At 39.0% G+C, this 20,634-nt stretch overlaps 3 protein-coding genes and 1 long non-coding RNA gene across 4 annotated transcripts; 3 read left to right on the top strand and 1 right to left on the bottom strand.

Moving 5' to 3' along the window:
* The first annotated feature begins 492 nt into the window (after positions 1–492).
* On the top strand, positions 493–6,591 carry srgn (serglycin). The gene is made up of 4 exons (XM_035999402.1): positions 493–747; positions 2,651–2,792; positions 5,377–5,609; positions 5,719–6,591. Exons 1-4 carry the CDS (start codon positions 693–695, stop codon positions 5,823–5,825), a joined length of 537 nt encoding a protein of 178 aa, XP_035855295.1. The 5' UTR covers positions 493–692; the 3' UTR covers positions 5,826–6,591.
* On the bottom strand, positions 3,706–4,112 carry LOC118494708. Its single transcript, XR_004896857.1, has 2 exons — positions 4,001–4,112; positions 3,706–3,907 (listed from the first exon to the last, which is right to left on the bottom strand). It is a non-coding gene; the product is annotated as an uncharacterized LOC118494708 (long non-coding RNA).
* A 1,166-nt stretch (positions 6,592–7,757) lies between the features above and the next one.
* On the top strand, positions 7,758–8,621 carry LOC116060707 (myb/SANT-like DNA-binding domain-containing protein 3). The gene is made up of 3 exons (XM_031314433.2): positions 7,758–7,994; positions 8,090–8,306; positions 8,438–8,621. Exons 1-3 carry the CDS (start codon positions 7,788–7,790, stop codon positions 8,590–8,592), a joined length of 579 nt encoding a protein of 192 aa, XP_031170293.1. The 5' UTR covers positions 7,758–7,787; the 3' UTR covers positions 8,593–8,621.
* An 876-nt stretch (positions 8,622–9,497) lies between these two features.
* Positions 9,498–19,848, top strand: vps26a (VPS26, retromer complex component A). The gene is made up of 9 exons (XM_031314431.2): positions 9,498–9,735; positions 10,899–11,048; positions 11,515–11,590; positions 12,064–12,220; positions 15,110–15,274; positions 15,392–15,498; positions 15,739–15,840; positions 15,944–16,053; positions 18,636–19,848. The coding sequence occupies exons 1-9, from the start codon at positions 9,733–9,735 to the stop codon at positions 18,750–18,752; spliced, it is 987 nt and encodes a 328-aa protein (XP_031170291.1). The 5' UTR covers positions 9,498–9,732; the 3' UTR covers positions 18,753–19,848.
* Positions 19,849–20,634: the final 786 nt, after the last annotated feature.

Raw genomic sequence — 20,634 nt, 5'->3', positions numbered from 1 at the left:
CACAAGTAAAAGAAAATAAAGGGGTATACACCCCCCTCTCTCGCTCCCTCTCTCTCTCTCTCTCTCTCTCTCTCACACACACTCACACACACACACACACACACACACACACACACACACACACACACACACACATACACACACACACACACACACACACACACACACACACACACACACACACACACACACACACAATGAGCAAGCGTAAAATTGTTTTTTTGCATGACTTGAAGAGACCTAAAAAGATCAAATTCAATGGTCCGAGTTGTGGTGTGTAAAATAAGAAACTTTCAAAGATACTGTCGTTTTCTTATCTTACTACAAAATGAGCCCGCAGCCAATTAAGACAAATTGTCGTTTCTTCTTACGTTATTATCAGAAACAGATTGAATCTTCTGTTATTTCCTCAGTCCAAGTGTGCAGTTACGCAAACTTCAACCTGATATCTGATATTTGAGGCTGCTTATGCAAAAAAAAAGTTTCCACAGAGGATGTTCAGCCACTTTCTGCACAAGACTTCAGGAAACCATGACGCACTCAGAGGGCTGAACTCATTTAGGGGGAGTTTGGCTGTCTGTGTGAGTTTTACAGTTTACACTTATTCTTCACCACCAAGCACAAGAAGCTTCATTTCGAGGAGTGCCTTTATATTTCCCTGGTATATCTGTTAAAGAAAGACAAAGTTGAGGATGAAACTGATTCTGTTCCTCGTTATCTCCTGCCTCGCCTTACATAACGGAAAGGGTAAGTCGACAATGTGATTATAAAATACTTACGGACTCTTGTTACGGGGATACAGGTCGCAGCTTGTGGACTTCATGCGGGCTTTATTGAGACAGGCAGTAGTCAACATCCTGACAGTTTAAGTGCTTTCCCGGAATATCCTCACAATATCAGAGCAGTGAGTGACCCTAAAACTGGGGTCACTTTGATTGACAAGCAAAATTAGGAATCGTTCCGCTAATTGACTCACTATGTCAGCATAATGGGGTTACCGTAAGTAACTAAGACTCATATGTTAACTTCAGGTTACTTAGTCCTCACTGCTGATCTGATGGTATATGTACAAAACACTTTAAAGTCAACATTAATCTGTTCCTACTATAACATCATATGAGGATCATCACGGTAAGGAGGTTCATGAGGGGAAAACATGTGGGAGCCCCTGCCTGATCTAGTTATATTCAATCTGAAAGAGGAAAGGTTCAGTTTCCGAGTGAAGTTGCGTTGTGGCTTGTTGAACACTGTGTACATGTAAGGGGGCTTTTTGGACTCTCACCATGAAAGTGTCTTTTTTATATAGGCCTAGAGGAAGGAAACTGCATAGGGAAACCCTTAGGCCTATACATTTAAAAATAACATTCCTTTGATATGCTGAATTATATCTGATACTCAATGTTTTTAAATCAAGTAGTAATATTATAGACTCAACTTAAATAATAATAAATAATAATAATAATAATAATAATAATAATAATAATAATAATAATAATAATAATAATAATTAGGCTAACCCTCAATATTTAGGTTTGAAGGAGCTGATGGGATTACATTATACTGGAATTGTACCTCAAACGATTTCATGTGACAAATAAGAATGTATTGATATCCAAAGTATTACTCTAGTTTTCTATATATTGTCTACTGCATATGTGTAGACCACATATCACGTTCCCTTATAGTACATGTCCTAATTAATGTATTAATACAAGGTTACATTTAAAAAGAAAAAGGAAAAAGTATATAAGTAGGCTACTGTTGCTTTGGCTCTGTTCTTCTTGTACTTTGCCAATCACTAATAAGAGCACTAATAAGAGCAGCAGCTAAATCAAGATTTTATTCAGTTGAATAAGGGCTATAAATGAAATGATATAAACAAAATCTTATTTTATTATAGGTGTCACATAGTATGCACTTGACACCAACACTTACACCCAAGCAACAGATTATCATCAGTTTATACTGGGCCTATATGCCTTTTTAGTGACACTATTATTTTCCATTTTACTGAAACAAGTTTCAGACTACTTGTCACCCATATAAAAACATCCAAATGTATTATTAAATTATATTGATAAAACTCTCAGATATCTTCTGTATTGTAACTTGTGGTAGACTATCTTTGGCAGTAGTATCTGTGTGATACCATAATGTCACACCAACTTTTTTTTTTACGTTTTCTTTTCTTTTAATTTATCAAATGTATTAATGCCAAAAGTCAACAGTGTGGGCAAAACGGGAAATAGGGATTTTGGCTGAGCACTGTGCAAACAGGATGCGCAACATCAATCATCGAACATTTAAGATCCCCCGATCAGATGATAAGCAATGGAACACTCGATAGCTAATTTCTTTACAGAGGATATTGGTGGAAAAAAACTGCTAATGCTTAGCATCAGATAATTTCCATGATCAACTTGCTGCCATGTGTTGAGAAAAAGCGGTGATGCCATTACTTCCTATTCTTACATATTATTGAAGAGGATAAACACCGCTGAAGCCAGTTAGGTCAACTGCCACTTTACCCTGTTGCAGAATAATGCTGTAATATCCTGAAACACTCTATTACAAAGATCACTCTTTAGTATTGTTGCAACAAAATACACAAACTGGACATCAACAACCCTTTTCTTCTCTCTCTCTCTAGGAGCACCTAGAACTGCTGTGTATAAGTTTGTGAGATGTAACCCCAAGGGCGACCAGGCCAACTGTGTGACCCAACAAAGTCAAGAAATGGCGTGGAGTCCAGACCTACCAGCCAAACTGCCTGCTTCAACTGCACAGTATCTGTAAGTTTTCATGTGTTGTCTGTCTGTCTGTGAGTGTGAGAGTGTACAAACTTGGGATGTGATGGTTTATTTGCTCTGTGAGTTGCTCAGACTAAGGTGAGATTGTCTTTGTAGCAATGAGTCTGGAAAAACAAAACAACCATGACTGTGATAACATACTGTTTTCAGATAAATGCAGACTTTAAATATAGAAATGCTGATGCTGTATTGGATCAGTTACGTTGGTTAACCCAATTCCAGCAACACAACCTCTGTCCGCTTCTATCTCTGTGTGTATACATGTCTTTTGTGTGTGTGTTTGTGTGTGTGAGAGAGAGTATATAAGTGTGAGGTAGGTGGCCAAAAAAAACCAAAATAGAAGACAACGTGGAGGGATAAAGAAAGACAAAGGGACTGACAGAGAGGGCAGAGAGGTTAGAGCTGGAGAAAGAAAGACCTAAAGAAATCATGATCTATTTCATGTAGTCACTAAGTACAGAAGTAGGAGTATACTGTACATTATTAATGCAGAGGGTGTTGGTCTATGGCTGAGTTTGAAATTAAGGGCAGAAATGTTTTCTCTGAACTGAAAGATACTTTAATACAGATCATTTTAATTTGCTTACAGATTATTTTAAAGTAGATTGACCAAAATGTTTGTTTTTGTTAAACCTACTCAGAAGTTAGAAGTATGCTAGTGTGTCTTAAGCGGCATATACATCTAGCCTTAATCCCTTTGGCCTCTAGTGGTGTTTGGAGTTTTTCGTTTCTCCATGACCAACTGCTTCACAGCTTTGATTACTGTAAAATCATCCAACATCTAACTCTTCCAGCAGAAGTTAGGATTGAATTATGTCCTAGTTTTATCTTGAAAGGAATCTAAACCATAATTTTTATATAGACTCTCTGTCCAGATTGTTCAGTTTAGTTTAACTTGAACTTCAAAACTGTGACCCTCTGGAATTAATGAGCCAGTTAAGAACTGCATGTGTGCGTGTGTGTGTGTGTGTGTGTGTGTGTGTGTGTGTGTGTGTGTGTGTGTGTGTGTGTGTGTTATTAGCACATATGGTACGTGTGAAAGAATTTCTGTTTTAATATATGCGATTACTGAGAAAGTTTGTATCACAGTCTTAGCCCTCAATTTCCTCTTTTAGGGTTCCTCTTAACCAACATAAATTATATCAGTTAATGACTCATATTCAAAAAAAGGAAACTTCAAAAATGAATACCACAAATCATATTTTATCCAGCTGCAGTCCAGCTACAATGTTGTTGAAATCACACAGTGTGTTTTGAATGAATTTAATCAGCTGTAGCATAGTCTTCACATAATGTAAACTCTAACACAGTGACGTACATGCATTACAAGAGTTCCAAAGAAAAATGCAAACATTTAATCTGTCATAAAACACTGCTTCCTATCACATTTTCTAAAGCATAAAAAAGGTGGATGACTGATTGCTTTAGCATTACTCTGCAGCACTGTGGAGATAGGTCTGGCAATGCGAGACTACTTTAGCATCAATGCGCCAAAGCTACTCTACTGAGCTACTACCATCACATGATTGCACCTGGTCTGATCTATAAAATTGGTTAAAAGTCCAACTGAGAATTAAATGACTTAGTTGTGAGGCACCTTTTAACAGTTCTAAAAATGAGATTTAGGATCAGAGACTTGAAGGGGAAAAGAGGCAAGGAGGGTAGGAGACAGAAGGTAGCAAGTGGAAAGGATGGTAAAGTGTTGTTAGTCGGAGTCTTATCTGGCCTCTTACATCATCATTTCAGCTTGCTTGAAGCAGCAATGGCCTCAGCATCAGCCCTCCCTTTTGCAGCTTGCCTTGAACAGGAAGTCAGAGGGAAGTGTTGAGAGGAAGTGGGCTGTGACGCCTGGTGGGCTGCTACTGGTCTATTGTTTTGTATCAGCGTATGTGCCACAGTAGTCCGACATAAGTATGTGTGAGAAGTACCAGATAACATGTAAAAACTGGAAACTGTCATTTTCTTACACTGACTGGTTTATTTCAAATTGATACTGCTTCTAGAGTTACTCTATAAAAGAAAAGAGACATTTTTGCTGATTTAATAAGCTTCTTTTTCACTTGCTTAAAAAGAACCAAAAGCTTAAAACAGTAAATATACCTCTGTTCTTTTTTGGAGTACCAGCTTCAACACAAACAGTATCATTAGTCATTTCATATCACCAGTATGAAAAAACATAAACAAAGCAACGCCCAACTTTGGACCCTTAAAGCCCCCCTTCACTCAAAAATGTGTTTTGGTTGTTGTCACTGTCACTATGCAGAATGATATGTGTGCAGGGCTGCAACTAACAATTATTTTCTTCATTCATTTTTTTTGCTCTATGATGTCAATGTCATGACAACTTCAACTAGAGCAAAGCTGATGCAATGTGTAATGTTTTGCTTGTGAAGTTGTTACTTTTTGTTGTTTTTTATGCAGTGAAAATGTCAGTGATGATAAGGTTGCATGGTAACATGAGTATTATTTACTGAAATGATAAATGTGGACAGCCTTCTAAAAAAACACAACTACAACCTGCCAGACTCCATCAACTTTTAATATCTGAATCTCATTCTGTTTCCAGAGAGGCAGAGCCTGAGGAGGGTGAGAGTCCACCAAGGGAGGATGAAGTGGAGTTAAAGATGGAAGATGAGGAAACGCAGGGGGATGTATCTGTGCAGACTGAGGACGGGTCTGGAGGCTTTGAAGGCTCTGCAGCTGAAAGTACATTCATGGCAGACTGGGCCTTTGTGCCTGCTGAGAGTGAGGCAGGCTCCGGCGAGTCCAGGACAGAGGAAGACGGCAAGCTATACAAAGGTAATTTTTTAGAAAAAGGCTCTTGAGTTGCAAGCATTCAACAGTTTTCAAGGTCCTCCTTTTTTTCTGCTTCATGTAGTCTGATCTGTGCTTGTTTTTCTGCTTGTAGTTGGGGATACGAGTGGCATGAGGCGGTTGTTCCCTAGCAGGTCTCTGGTGGGTGAGGCAAAACCAGCAGAGCAGGAGCTGAGAGAAGACCACCTTCTGCAGCTGTAGACTGCACACACACACACACACACACACACACACACACACACACACACACACACACACACAAGGCTAGCATCTATTTAATTTCTTCCCTGTCTATTCAAATAGTAAAACAAATATTGCATCATCACCTGGTGGTTTAAAAACATGTTGCTCAGACATTAACAAATGTGCTATTGGTAGGAATTACTCTCTTCAGGGACAGAAGTACATTACTGTAAACAATGGAAAAGTAGCTACTAAAGTAAAAAAAAATGGTCTGCATTATTGAGACATATACACACTTTAATTTAGTCTAAGTTGGCAGTGACCTGTATTTGCGTTTTCTTGTGGAAAAGATGTGTAAGTTGGAATATGCTTTTTACCATAAAATTTAGAATATGCTCAAATAATTGTATTACCAGTGCAATAAGATGTTTGTCTTTGTCCACGTATTGCTCATTCTGTATAGCTGTGGTTCCAACCATTTTTGTTTTAGAGCTATGAGGCATGTGTTCCCTTTAGACACACAAAAGAAAATACATATTTATATTATCTGATCCCTTTACACTTACCCAGAAGGGTTATGCAACATATTTTGGTAAACTGCTGTTCTGCAAAGTTGAACAAGAGAATCTTGCACACCCAAACCCCTCAGGAACGGATTCACACAATCTTAACCAGTGTGAGCTGAAACATATTCAAAATATGTATTGTGCACTTGCATGCATTTCAACATGCTCTGTTGTCTAATTTGCATTTGAAATACAATAAAGGATTTATATCAACAGTATCATTTGTGTTTTCAGTAGATTTTTTCAAAAATCAGTTCTGTTAACTGTTTATTATATCTCTGCAGTCAGTTGGGTAGTTTGGATAGTTAATGGATAAACAGAGTTTTCTTGAGTTTATCCTCTTCTGCTCCAGCCTTCACTTTTATACTTGCTCAGAACATTAAAGAGATTATTTTTGGATGCTTTATAGTTGTATAATTTCCAAGGCTGTTTTTTGCATAAATATTTCAACTAAAATTACTTTATAAATCTACTTTTCTAACATAAAGAGAATATGTATGTAATGCATTAATAATCATAAATACTTACTTAGACATTGTACATTGTATGTTATGTTATTACTCATATGAAAGATGTATATGAGATGGGACATTACAGTACGCTTTTAGGACAACAGCTGGACAAAGCCAGTACAATTGAATTACAATAGGCATTGTCTAAGTTCCTCATTAAAAACAAATGTGCACACTAAACAACACGATAAACAGAATAATTAGTGGAAAGCTATTTTAAAGGGTGAGGGGTATTTTGAACAACATCACCAATTCAAGCCAGATAAAGACAGATAATTTGTATGACAGATTGTATTCAAATATTAGTTTATCCCACATATTGTACAGCCTGTATTGTATCAGTGTATATGTTGGCCGACTCAGACAAGTAACAACAAATTGCAGTAGATAAATGCCAAAGATATGTCTTAAATTTAGAAGCAGTATCGTCATTAGTCTGCCACCAGAGAGCACTGATCTTTAACTGTAAAATAAATGTCCCACTCAGTAGCCTACATATTTTGGTCACATGTTTTTTTTTCAATAACCAAATTAAGGGATCACTATCAAAAAAGGTGTGTATGTTAAAAAAAAGAATATCAAACAATATATCATGTTTTCCTCTCAACTTTATATATAGGCTACATATACGGGCGGTTTCCCAGACAGTGTTTAAATTAGGCCAAGACTAGGCCTTAATCTAGAATAGTTAATCACTGCTCAATAAATGGCTTTCTGAAACACAGACTAATTAGAGATTAAGAACACCTGGACTATGAAGTTTTGTACTAAAGTAAACAAGATTAATTTATAACCACCTGTGCCACTCTGAATTAGCTGGACTGAGGTTGCCTATAAAACATGGAATGGACCATGAAACACCTAAAACATAAGGAACTGGAGAAGGAAATTCAAGGAAAGCAATGGCAGCAGAAAAGAGACTGCGATCAAAAAACTTTAGTGAGCATGAGAAAAGTCTTTTAAAGACAATAGTATCAAGACACCCGGTCATTGAAGACAAACAGCACACATCTGCTGTGGAATCAAAGAAAAGGAATGCATGGAAATCCATCTGTAATGAATTTAATGCAAATGAACAAACATCCACAAGAACAATACAACAGCTTCAGGTAAGGATTGTCAATTTGTATTACCTTGATAGCTGTATTTTATTACTGTTCTGTGATATCAATGGATTGACACTACAGTATTATATTCGGTACAGGTTTTGTGGAAGAATATAAAAATCAACCTAAAAAAAACTGCTGCAGAAGCCCGAAGAGAGAGGTTTAAGACTGGTGGAGGACCTGCAAATAAAGATACTGATCAGTTGGATGACTTACTGACAGGAATAATGGAGAACCAGCAACCTTTGGAGAACATACCAGATGATGACCATCTAGACAGTTCAGATGAGGGATCACACACGCATACTACAATGGGTATATTTTGGCATTTCGTACTCTCCTTTCAAACTTTCCTTTCTTTGTTTCATTCTCTTTCATTTGATGTGGAACATTTCTCATTTAATGTGCATTTATTTGATTATATATGAACTGTTCTTTCTTTCAAGGAGAAAGTCAAAGGGACATAACTGAAGCGCTGCAAGGTAATTTACCCTCCACATCCTCAGAAACTAGGGTGGCAGTGTCTGCCAGTACCGGTCATCAAAACAAAAGAGTCACAATCCACGAAAAGCTGGCCATTGAATTTCATGAACACAAGTGACACACAACACAACAACACAAAAATGAAGATCCTCCAAGTAGCACTGGAAATGAAGGAGAGAGAGATGCAACTGTCTCAAATATCACAACAATGAATATGGAATAAAAATTGTTTATTAAATCATTTATGTTTTGGGTGTTTCTTTAATATACCAGACAAATACTTTTAAAATACATTCACACAGTCATTCGCTCATTACATGTGAAAATGTATCAGATCCCAGCAGAAGTGTGACAAGGCAATGTCAAAAGTGACACAATGCGAAAGCATCTCTGTAGGCAAGTCCTTCTGTGTGGTCTGTTGTAAATGGTGGTATATCTAGATTGTCATCCTCCTATATCGGGGGATCTGGGCATCCATGCTGTTTCAGGTAGTTGCGAAGAATGGCTGTTGCAATGATAACGGTGCAGCATCTTTTTGGTTGGAATCTAAGTGTTTTCCGAAGGCACTGAAAGCGACTCTTCCAAACTCCAAACATGCGCTCTACTAGTCCCCTAGTGCGCATATGAGCCTGGTTGTAGTGCCTTTGCTCAGTAGTTGTTGGGTGCAAGTATGGTGTAAACAGAAAATTCTTCTGAGCATACCTACTGTCACCAAGCAATATTCCCTTGTGATCTCCTCTTTCAAACTGAGAACACAGATGAGTTAAGGAAGATCCGGGAATCATGAGTTGCACCTTTCCAATGTGCAACAATGTTTGAAAACTGTAACTGGGGAGTGCATACACCTTGGACATTTATAGAAAACTGTCTGTATGATCATGTTCTAATTAAAGTGGCATATGGATTCTGTGGTTGTCACTAGAATTAAGTGAGGTTTATAATGACATTATGAACTAATGAAATAAACAAAGTAATTATGCAATTGGATGTATGCTATGCTCCCAAAATTAGTCATGGATTTGTTTCTGGATCAAGCAGCAATTGTAAAACAAAGTAACTTAATCTTTTTTTTAATAATATATATACAGTCTGGTGTCTTCAACCTGTGACTGTATCCCAGGGGAGTTTTTTAGCCTCCTCCCCCTGACAATACACACATGACCCGGATCACATGAGCCTTGCTACTACCTCCTGGTTCAGACAGACGGGCTACACGGATCGAGGCTAGCTGTTAGCTTCAACTGTCTACACGGCCGAGATGGTGAGTGTAAAAACAAGCGTCAGCTGTTTGAAATGAACTGAGGTATTAATTCATAAAACCCTGTATTTACACGGACAGCCAGTTTCACTTGATAGCAGCAATGTAATATTTTAGCCTGACAGGAAAGCTAGCTGGGTCGTTCGAAGTAGCATCAGTACGAGGCCGTCTCTGCTTTCTCAATGATGTTTTGGCTAGCTAGCTAACGGCCCTGCAGCTTTGGTTAGCAACAACTCTTGAAATTGCGTAAATGTGTTCATGTTTAAAGGATACGCGTTGATCGCTTCCTGATTTAGTTAGTTAAGGACAATTGCAGGTTGACACCCACTGACTTTGAAGCACCGTTGCTGTGTTTGCTCCTGTGAAGCTCATAAGGTTGCTTTTGGAGTTTCTACTAGGATGCTCCTAAATTATCTAGGAATTCCTCTTACGGAATACAGTGAATTAAAAGCATCCCATTCGTGTCCAGGCAGCGACTGGTCTCACATGACATCTCGATGATTTGGCTGATTGCTTCAGATTTGCTTCATGCTGAAGCATGTGTTTGTGACTTTGTGCCAGCTCAGAGGAAATTAATGTGGCTGTGCAGCTGGTGATAAGTGATTGAGTTAGTGTGGAAATAACAGATAGGGAGTAACTGTGGGGGATTTACATGGTTACAAATTCTAGCACTAGCACACCCATCAGTCCCATTCATGTACACACACACACACACACACACACACACACACACACACACACACACACACACACACACACGTACGTATACATGTTGAACTTAGCTGTGGTGGTGTCTGATTATTGCAGACAGCAACAAACTCTAATATACTTTGCTCAGTCTGTTGTAGCTTTAAAGTGCCTGTAAACTAGAATGCTGTCTGAGTCCTGTCCCAGTTATTTATAACGTCAGCCTGAAAACTGGGACTGACATTGTATTTTACTCTCTTAGATCAATATAACCACATATCATAGTGATCATAGATTTGTTTTTGTATTTGTTCTGATTTTGCCCTCACATTTTATACATTATACATTTATACATATTAACATATTATTCTGACAAACCCCCAATTAGTAAACTCAGAACAAATAGTCTTATGTATTTCATTAATAGCTTGTTTCCGTATGTAATACACTGTTTTCTATGCTGTACTTTGTGTTATCAGAGTTTCCTAGGAGGTTTATTTGGGCCGGTATGTGAGATAGACGTACTGCTGAACGATGCAGAGAACAGAAAGACAGCCGAGTTGAAGACAGAAGATGGCAAAGTGGAGAAACACTACCTGTTCTACGACGGAGAGTCTGTATCTGGCAAGGTAAACTGAGTTTACATTATTTATAAAGTGAGATGCAGAGCTCCACAAGTTTCAGTAAGGCGGTCCTACACACATGAAGCTTAATTTAAATTTGCTGTCATTGTATTTGTTAACAGTACTCAGTCAGCAGATAACAGAATTCTCAGCCATACCACAGTCTATAGGGATCCTCTCTTTAACTGAGCCCAGTGGGAAATGATGGTTCTTTTCATGTGTGTGCAATATTTGCTCTGACTTCGGGAGGAAGCGAAGCCTCTTAATTTGTTTAGGATCCACAAATGTATCAGCAGATATAGCAGCTTTATTAAGTAATATTGGAGGATCCAAATAACAAGGGATAGTTCTTGTCAGAGATGTTTTTGTGTTCTATAAGAGAGGATACTCTAGTTTTCTCTGTCAAAGTCAAAAATATTCTTTGTGACAACATGTTTTTACTTGATACTTATATCAAATATTTCCTCTCCAGGTGAATCTAAATGTGAAGCAGGGAGGAAAGCGACTGGAGCATCAGGGCATCCGCATTGAGTTTGTTGGACAGATAGGTAAGCCTGAAGTGGTGCATTTATAACTCTGTGTACAGTGTATGGAGAGTTGAATGTTATTTATGGTTATGATGAGCTTACCCAACTTACTTGCTCTGATGTAAGTAGGTTGGTGCTGATGGATTTATTCCTGTTTAACACTTGTAACCTCTAAATTGCTTTGCGCAACTAGCTCCATGAAATATTTGAAATGCTAATATGCTTTATAGCTAGAAAACTACTTGTCAACAGTCAGCTGCCGGCTTTCTCATGTGGCTAAAAGGTTTAACAAAGCATGTGGTCATCATGTGCAGCCCGCCATAGTGGAGCTAAACCCTCCTCCAACTGTATCTGCAGGAGGAGGAGGGGGATGAGATCAGTGTGTTGAAAGAGCGTGGAATCGATACTAAACTAATACATCAAACTTTTTGTAGCCTGTTTAAACTGTCATGAATTCTACACCATCACTCTAAATCCACTCTGCTGTATTTCAGAGCTGTTCTCTGATAAGAGCAACACCCATGAGTTTGTGGACTTGGTGAAAGAGTTGGCTCTACCTGGAGAACTCACCCAGAACAGGAGCTACGACTTTGAGTTCATGCAGGTGGAGAAGCCCTATGAGTCCTATACTGGAGCGAATGTCAGGCTAAGGTATATTTATTACACAGTTTGACATAAGGCAAACTGCAGGTTCTATTATCATATCAATCACACAGGGTGTATTTATGACACCCATGTATTTTAGTCTGACTTGATGTTTTTGATTGGCAGGGAACTTCAGCATCTCTTATCCACGTTCAATCTTATGGCAGCACACAGTCTGCAGGAGAACTTTGCTCTAGCTTCTCCTGTGCTGCTATCACAATGGAGGGGGACAGTACGAGATATTCACTACAGGGATCAATACATATATTTGCTGTAATTGGTATCAGTAGTGCTGAAATTCATTATTTTATTGTTCATGTACAGGAAATACAATAAATAATTGATCAATCATTTTTGTTATCAACAAACATTGTGCTAGCTACAGGTTTACAAATAACTGTTTTATGATTTTCTCTTTTTTAACAGCGTAACCAATTGTAGGATCATGTGATTTAACTTCTGAAAACTTTTTTTCTTTCCATTTTTTATCTTTTATGATTCATTAGAGCTACAAACTTTTGGAACACAATACCAAGCACTTTAAGACAATGCTCTACTCTGAAGTTTTAAATCAGGGGTTGATGCATAGAAGTGCAAAACATCCTGAACCCCCCCTAGTGGCAGCAGTGTAGGTCATAAATCCTGCCCCCTCCATGTTAGCGGATTAGACATTGGCCAAACTAAAAAAATCTAAGTACATGTCAAATAATGTTTTCCCAAAGATGGTGTCTGTCATTTTAGGTAGTTCTGATCACACTGATGTTTGTTCAAGTGTTAATTTTTTTTTTTTATTACTTATTTGATGCTATTGAAACGTCATGGTTGACAGCTGTGATTTACTTGCGATATTGATACCGCGGCCCCACTGCCCAATCACTGCTGCACACACAGACTCTGGCTCCAAAATTACAAGATGGCGGCGCCCGTATCCAGGATATTTTGGCTTCACTTTTGTACAGTGGGAGGAAGTGGAGACACGTTGTCCATCTTTATGTACAGTTTATTGTTTAAATCACAACTGAAATCATGGCTGAAACATAACCAATTATGTGACCATTAACCAATCATGTTTTGGATAGACCTCAACGGTCCCGCCCCTCCTCCGAGAGACCTTGGGTTCCGGAAGTAATTTTCCCATTCATTTCTCCCATTGACGTCTGGAAAAATCCATATATAAAGAGTTTTAGTCCATGCCTTAGGCTAACCAGACTTGACGTGACTCATAAGCATACAAATATCATTTCGAGTGAAAAAACAAAGAGAAAATCCAAAAGTTAAAGGTACAAGACCGTGTACATATTTTCATTATCGAGCGAAGGAACTACTCATCCCATAAACCACCAGCGCACCACGGAATAAAGGAAGCTAACGTTAGTTTAGCTAACAGCTAATTCGTCTAACCGCTAGCTGAGACAGCATGTAATAATTTTAAAAGACCCTCAAAATAAAACCTGAAAATAACTGTTAAAATATATAACAGCTGTTTTGCCTGCTTTTCCCAGTGTTTAGTTTGAGTTAACGTTATTTTAGACTGAATCAAGCTGTCAGCTAGCGGTTAGCCGAATTAGCTGTTAGCTAAACTAACGTTAGCTTCCCGGTGGAGGCTAACAACAGAAGCGTGGAACAGATCGTGATTCGTGCAGTGTCGTAAATCCTTGTAGAACAGGATTATCATCTTGCGCATTGCGCATGACGGATCGTGTGCAGGCAGCACAGATCGTGTACCGACAGCTCACCCTCCTCACCAGCATGAGTTCCACCAGTCAGAGGCATCATTGTGGGATTGTTCAGGATTGTGGGTAATGAAGGACTTATCCAAGACATCGCAAATAAGACATTTATCTCAAAACAAGGTTGGTGCCCCATGAACTTTTGGCGTCTATATGAGCATATACAATCGCTTAGTCATGTCGGCATGCTGGTTTTAAGTCTACCATCGACAGTTAGGATTTATGGCTTATACTCCAGTTGTCAATGGAGAAATTGCATTGTATTTTTACTTCCGGAACCCGCTGTGGGCGGGACTGTTGAGCTCTAAAGTCTATATCGACGACGTTTAATTTCCGGGATTGTTCGGGTGATGTGGGAAATTCCGCCGGATGTCCCTAATTTTCAGACAGATGTCCGTCACCTTCCACTTTATTTGTGTTGGCATTCTAAACTCTGGTCAATTTATGAGGATTATGGTTAACTGCTCCTCAGATCTCTGCAGGGCTAATCCAGACAGCTAGCTAGACTATCTGTCCAATCTGAGTTTTCTACTGCACAACTAAAACAACCTTTGAACGTACAGTACACGTTCCACCAAAACAAGTTCCTTCCCGAGGCTATTTTGCAGAGGCACCGTTGCGCCGTCCAGCACTTAGCGCTGCCCAAGACAATTGTGATTGGTTTAAAGAAATGCCAATAAACCAGAGCATGTTTTTCTCCCATCCCGGAATGTTGTGTGGACTAGCCAGACCCTCCTCTACAGCGCTGTGGAGGAGGGTCTGGCAATGCAAGACTATGTTTTGTATGATGTAATGTTTTAAATGGGAAGTTGGGGAGATGGGAAATCAAAATGTAGTCAACGGATGGATAATTACAGTAGTAGTTTAGTTGCAGCCCTATGCTATTAATAATATATCTTAGAAACAGCCCAATTTAACTTGATTCTAATGAACAGTACATGAAAATTGCAGTGGCTAGCCAAAATATGACCAAAACACATTCAGGGTTGTTTGAGTTAGGTATGCACAAATGTGAAGTAGAAAGAAAAGACTCAATTTTATTTTTCCTGCAAATTTCATATGGTTGTTACAGATTGACACAGAGGGGAATTATCTTTGGATGACAGCATCTTCAGCATTGTTTCGGTCCGACTCTTAAAGATTGCGTTGTCTGTTCTTGTCACAGGTATTTCCTCAGGGTGACAATAGTTCGTCGTCTGTCTGACTTAGTGAAGGAATACGAGCTGATTGTCCACCAGTTAGCCACCTACCCAGACGTCAACAACTCGATCAAGATGGAAGTCGGCATAGAAGATTGTCTTCACATTGAGTTTGAATACAATAAGTCAAAGTAAGACCAATATAATATATTTAACTTTCATGGTAAAGTCTTTTTTTGCTCCCTCAGCAAGCCTCAAATCCAAATAACAGTCAGTTCAAGCAGCTCCTCTTCGTGTCTCTTTGTTAGATACCACCTTAAGGATGTGATTGTTGGGAAGATCTACTTCCTGCTGGTCAGGATCAAGATCCAACACATGGAGCTACAGCTCATCAAGAAGGAGATAACAGGCATAGGTAAGAATCAAGGGTAAATACGTGTAAAATGAAACTAACACAGATCTGACGTGCGAATGGACCAGCAGCATGACTCTGTTAACGTTGAAGTTCATCACTTTTGAGGTTTCTCTACCTGTAAAATTCTGTAGTTGGTTTACTTTTCTGTAAGGTCCCAATAAGAGCAGAAACGTCTGTCAGCTCTGCTCCACTTTACCACATTCTATCACATAATCAAGTCATTTTTGTCCTCCATTTTAGGTCCCAGTACTACCACAGAGACAGAGACGGTTGCAAAGTATGAAATCATGGATGGAGCTCCAGTTAAAGGAGAATCAATCCCCATCAGACTGTTCCTGGCAGGTAAGTTCTCTTCTCTTCTCTTCTCTTGCAGTTACAAGTAATAATAGCATATTTGTACTGAAAGATTAAGCGATAGCATATCCCATCTTCTGTTTCCTTACAGGATATGACCTGACACCCACCATGAGGGATGTCAACAAGAAGTTCTCTGTACGCTACTTCCTTAATCTGGTGCTGGTAGATGAAGAGGACAGAAGATACTTTAAACAACAGGTAACACACTTGCAGGCATAGCAAGAGCATTTTGGTGTTTTAAGCCCCCAACGTTGTCTTCCAGGCAGCGCTGCATGGAAGGCACTACGGTTAAGGTTAGGTGCCTTGAAGTTGACGGTCGCAGCGCTGCCTTGAAGTCGACGGTGGGGGATTAAAACACCATCAAGCTAGTATTCCACATCAACAGTGATGATAGGTTTTCAATGTCCCCGGGAACTAACTTTTTTCACCATTCTCCGAGAAACGTCCCGAAATACAATCTAAGTCGTCCTGAAATGAATGTGGACTAGGGCTGCAACAACGAATCGATAAAATCGATAAAATTTGATTATTAAAAAAAGTTGGCAACGAATTTCATTATCGATTCGTTGTATCAATATGCCACTCAGTCGCGGACATAAAAAAAAAATATACTGAGTTGAGCGGAGCAGTGCAGAGCGGAGCAGCGCAGAGCGGAGCAGGGGTAGAGGAAATATGCAGCCCAGCCCCGTAGTCGCGGCCGTCCTTTTCGGCTGTCTCCCGGCGTGTGCGGCGTCCTTTCCCCGTAAGGTATTTTGTGCTGGCCACCACGAGAAAAACGTCCCTGTGAACACGTATCAGTAGATTCAGAATAACGTGACATTTACACGAACTGCCGTGAGACCGGGTTGAAATACGGAGAGACCCGTAACGTTGTTCTGAAACGCATGGCGGAGGCAGAGAAATCCGTACGACCTAAGTCGTCCAAGGTGTGGGAGCATTTCACACTAAATAAATCGAAAACGTGTTAATTGCAAGATAAGAATAAGCGACATGGCATGGCACGGGCGCACCACGGTGACGATTCAGCACCTAAAACGTAAACATGTTGGAGTCCTTGATGAGGAGGAAGGGAGTTCAACAGCAGGGTAAAGTCACTACACAATCCTACTTTTGTTCCGTTTTGAAGTGAGGAACGTAACGTCCCTCCAGTGGTGCTGTTGTGGTATTTACTCGTTATCCAGCTTGACAAGCATGACCAGCTAGCGTTAGCTCGTTAATAACAGTAGTAAAGCAGGGGTGGTATAATTTGCAAGACTAAAGACACATTTTTATTCACTCGCCTTTTTTGGCCCATTCATTTTTCAATCTATTGTCATGTATATATTCTGTGCTTTGTCCCATATCAGTTATTGTTGACAAATATATTGTGTGTGTTGTACTTTTTAATTTCATTTTAAAGTTCTTTTATAGCACTTGGTCATCTTAAGATGTGTTTAAATGTGGTGTACAAATGAACTTAACTTGCACTGATGGTAATAATTTAATGAATAAGCTTCAAGTGAACGTGTGTGTGTGTGTGTGTGTGTGTGTGTGTGTGTGTGTGTGTGTGTGTGTGTGTGTGTGTGTGTGTGTGTGTGTGTGTGTGTGTGTGTGTGTGTGTGTGTGGTCTGTATCTGCTCTTTGGGTTACTTACCTTTACACAACTATTAACTAAAACAACAAGTATGTAAGTATGTATTGAGTTGATGTAAATTAATGCTTTTTTGTTTTTATCTGATTCATTGATTAATCGAAAAAATAATCGACAGATTAATCGATTATTAAAATAATCGTTAGTTGCAGCCCTAATGTGGACCATCACAAATTTAAAAAATCTTTGTTTTTCAACATTATCATTAGTTAAAGAGCTCCTATTATACTCCTTTTCACCATCATATGTGTCTTCTTGGGGTCTCCTAGATTAGGTTTACATGCTTTGATGTTCAAAAAACATATTATGTTTCTCATACTCTCATTCTCATCATCGCTGCAGCGCCTCCACCTGAAACGCTTTGTCTGAGTTCCAGTCTGCTCGGATTGGTAAGCTGGCCCACTCTGTTGTGATTGGTCAACCAAATTCCAACCACTGGGCGGGCTGTGCTTGCTCAGGCAGAACCTATGGGCAGCACATGTGAAAAACTGGGCTGGCTTTTTCCATCAATGACATCATTAATTGAGGAATTTCAAACGGGAATGTGGGTGAGGCGTTTTCATGCAGTTGGGAAAAAGTGCTGTCTGTGGGAGAGAAAGCGCCATTTGAAATGAAATGTGTTTTGTTGTACTTTTAACACCTGTTACATACACACAAATATATATATAACATTACAAAATGGGAAAAATCCAAAAAAAGCATAACAGGGGCTCTTTAAAATCATTCAAAGTGACATCATAAACATGATTAGAACATTGATCATCAAACTTTTTATTTAAAATCCTCTGAACAGATTAGATTAGAGACTAGTTTTGGTGCTTTACTACAAAGCTGTCTGTCTGTCAAGCCTATTACAAAGTTGATTCATTCATTGATGATAATGGTTGGTACAGCAATGGCCCAAGAAGCGTAGCAGTGGCCAAGAAAGGCAGTGAAGAAGACCACTGCTACCAAGCAAACATGGATGCAAACAATGCAGGATTTAAAATATTGTCTCTGCAGATGTTTTATAACAAAGAAAACACATTTAACACATTGGTGAAATACAGTTAGTTTTGGTGAGAAACACTGAATGGAAACACCCCCACTAGATTTCGAATTGGGATTACTGTAAATTTTCATTCCTTCATTCTTCTGCCTCTGTGTTTAGGAGATTGTTTTGTGGAGAAAAGCTCCAGAGAAGATCAGGAAAAGAAACTTCCATCAGCGCTACGAGTCACCCGAGCCCCGAACCCAGCCAGTTGATGCAGAGCAGCCAGAGATGTGAGGGTGATGCTATGAACTGAAAATACACACAGACACACACCAACTCTTCACTGCTGAACAGCCAGAGGTGTGAGGGCTGCCACACTATCTCCCTGGACTGAGAAATGTATACATGAATACATATAACATACCTTCAGACATCCCCGTTACCACTCCACAGCTTCAGATGTGAGCTGTCCGACCACCTTCACTCTCTCCCCCAGGACTGAAACACACTCGCATACAGACGCACAAGCATACCATCCAAGAAGGCTGAAAGCTGAATGTCAAGGCCAGAATGCAAAGCAAACAGACCCAAGTAAGGAACAGTGAGGCAGCCTATTTGATCTTGGCGTCTCTGAAAACACACATACATTCATACACAAGTGAAGCCATACAATCTCAGTTTGCTGAATGCATAATAAAACAGAAGCAAAGAGGAGATGGCTACAGACCACTATACCACACCATTTATCCATTTCTTCTGCAACAGGAGCTTCTTTTGTTTGCATATTTGGACAGCACTTATCCTGGACTTTCTCTGGCATCCCCCCCCACACACACACATTTCTAGAGTCTGGCTGGGCTAGCCAGTGATTTAAAGTATTTAAGACGTGGGGATCAGCCTGAGCAAAGGACATGAGAAGCTAAGCTATGAGTCAACACACGCACTCTGTGTTTATTCACAATAAGCTATGATATTGCCACTGTGCTCTTGTTGAACCGTCTAGCTGGGAAATCAAGAGTTTTCCAGTTGTTGGTAAGTATGTTGCAACAGTCCACAGACTGCTTCTTCCATGCACTCTTCCATGTCTGTCTGGTGCAACAAATGTCCATCTTAACATAAATATAATCTTATATTTCATCTTCAAATGCGGCTGTTTTGGTAAAATGAAAACATGTTCCAGTCTTGCATCTCTCCAGTTCCAGTCCACATTTTATTTCATACAAGAAATGTGTTGGATTCAAGATAAGCATTATTATTTCAATGTCATTTATTTCATAAAATAATTGAATCATATAAAATAATTTAGTGCTGCAACTAATGATTAATTGCATTATCGATTAAACTGCACATTCTCGATTAATTGATTATTCATTTAGTCTATAAAATGTTAGGTATAAAAAAGGTATGTCTTGTTTTGTTTGACCAGTAGTCCAAAAATTTACAATTACATAATGGAGAGAAACACAGCCAATGCTTACATTGGAGAAGCTAGAACTGGAGAATGTTTGTAGTTTTTACCTTAAAAATTACTGAAACATTTAATCAACCATCAAAATAGTTGCAATTAGTTCTTTGACGATTCACAAATCGATTAATCGACTAATCATTGCAGCTCTAAAAGCATCATACATTCAAAGTTGTTGCTTGTAAAAGATTCTTGAACTCAATACAACATTTCAGTCTTTTGTTAAGTTGAATATTTGATGCAGTATTCACTGATGGGGTCTATTTATTACAGGATTGCCTCCAAACTGATTTGGCGATTCACCCCTAGGTTTTTCTTAAGTCAAGATGTTTCTCTGGTACAGGGCCTTTTGCTTGATCTTTAAAGTGCTGTTTATTTATGACTAATCTTGAAGAATAGAAACCATTTGTTGTTTGTCTTCCCTAAGATATTTTAAGGGTCCGTTCACCCAAATTACAAAAAAAAGGAACATATTTTTTTCCAAGCCAGATATGTGGATTATCTGGATTAACAGGGAGTTAGATTTCAGTGCTTTGAGCACCAAAAATTAAATTCCATTGACCTCCATTTTATTGGGATGGAGGGAGAAATTGTAGAGAGATAACAAAACTGAAAATATGTTTATATGAAATATGTTCATTTGTAATTTGGGTGAACTGAACCTTTTAAGTTCTCTCACGTCAGTCGATGTGAAAAATTGATTTTCTTCGA

The sequence above is a fragment of the Sander lucioperca genome, chromosome 3 (genome assembly GCF_008315115.2).
Source record: "Sander lucioperca isolate FBNREF2018 chromosome 3, SLUC_FBN_1.2, whole genome shotgun sequence".
Lineage (NCBI taxonomy): Eukaryota > Metazoa > Chordata > Actinopteri > Perciformes > Percidae > Sander > Sander lucioperca.
Note: the sequence above shows the minus strand (reverse complement) of the source record. Positions and strands in the feature narration are given on the sequence as shown.

Coding starts and splice junctions, on each gene's coding strand:
- LOC116060707 (XM_031314433.2), top strand. CDS start 7,788: ATGGCAGCAGAAAAGAGACTGCGATCAAAAAACTTTAGTGAGCATGAG. Junction 7,995..8,089: donor GAACAATACAACAGCTTCAG/GTAAGGATTGTC, acceptor TATTCGGTACAG/GTTTTGTGGAAGAATATAAA. Junction 8,307..8,437: donor ACACACGCATACTACAATGG/GTATATTTTGGC, acceptor CTTTCTTTCAAG/GAGAAAGTCAAAGGGACATA.
- vps26a (XM_031314431.2), top strand. Junction 12,221..15,109: donor GGAGCGAATGTCAGGCTAAG/GTATATTTATTA, acceptor TTCTTGTCACAG/GTATTTCCTCAGGGTGACAA. Junction 15,275..15,391: donor TTTGAATACAATAAGTCAAA/GTAAGACCAATA, acceptor TCTCTTTGTTAG/ATACCACCTTAAGGATGTGA.
- srgn (XM_035999402.1), top strand. CDS start 693: ATGAAACTGATTCTGTTCCTCGTTATCTCCTGCCTCGCCTTACATAAC. Junction 748..2,650: donor CGCCTTACATAACGGAAAGG/GTAAGTCGACAA, acceptor CTCTCTCTCTAG/GAGCACCTAGAACTGCTGTG. Junction 5,610..5,718: donor AGACGGCAAGCTATACAAAG/GTAATTTTTTAG, acceptor TTCTGCTTGTAG/TTGGGGATACGAGTGGCATG.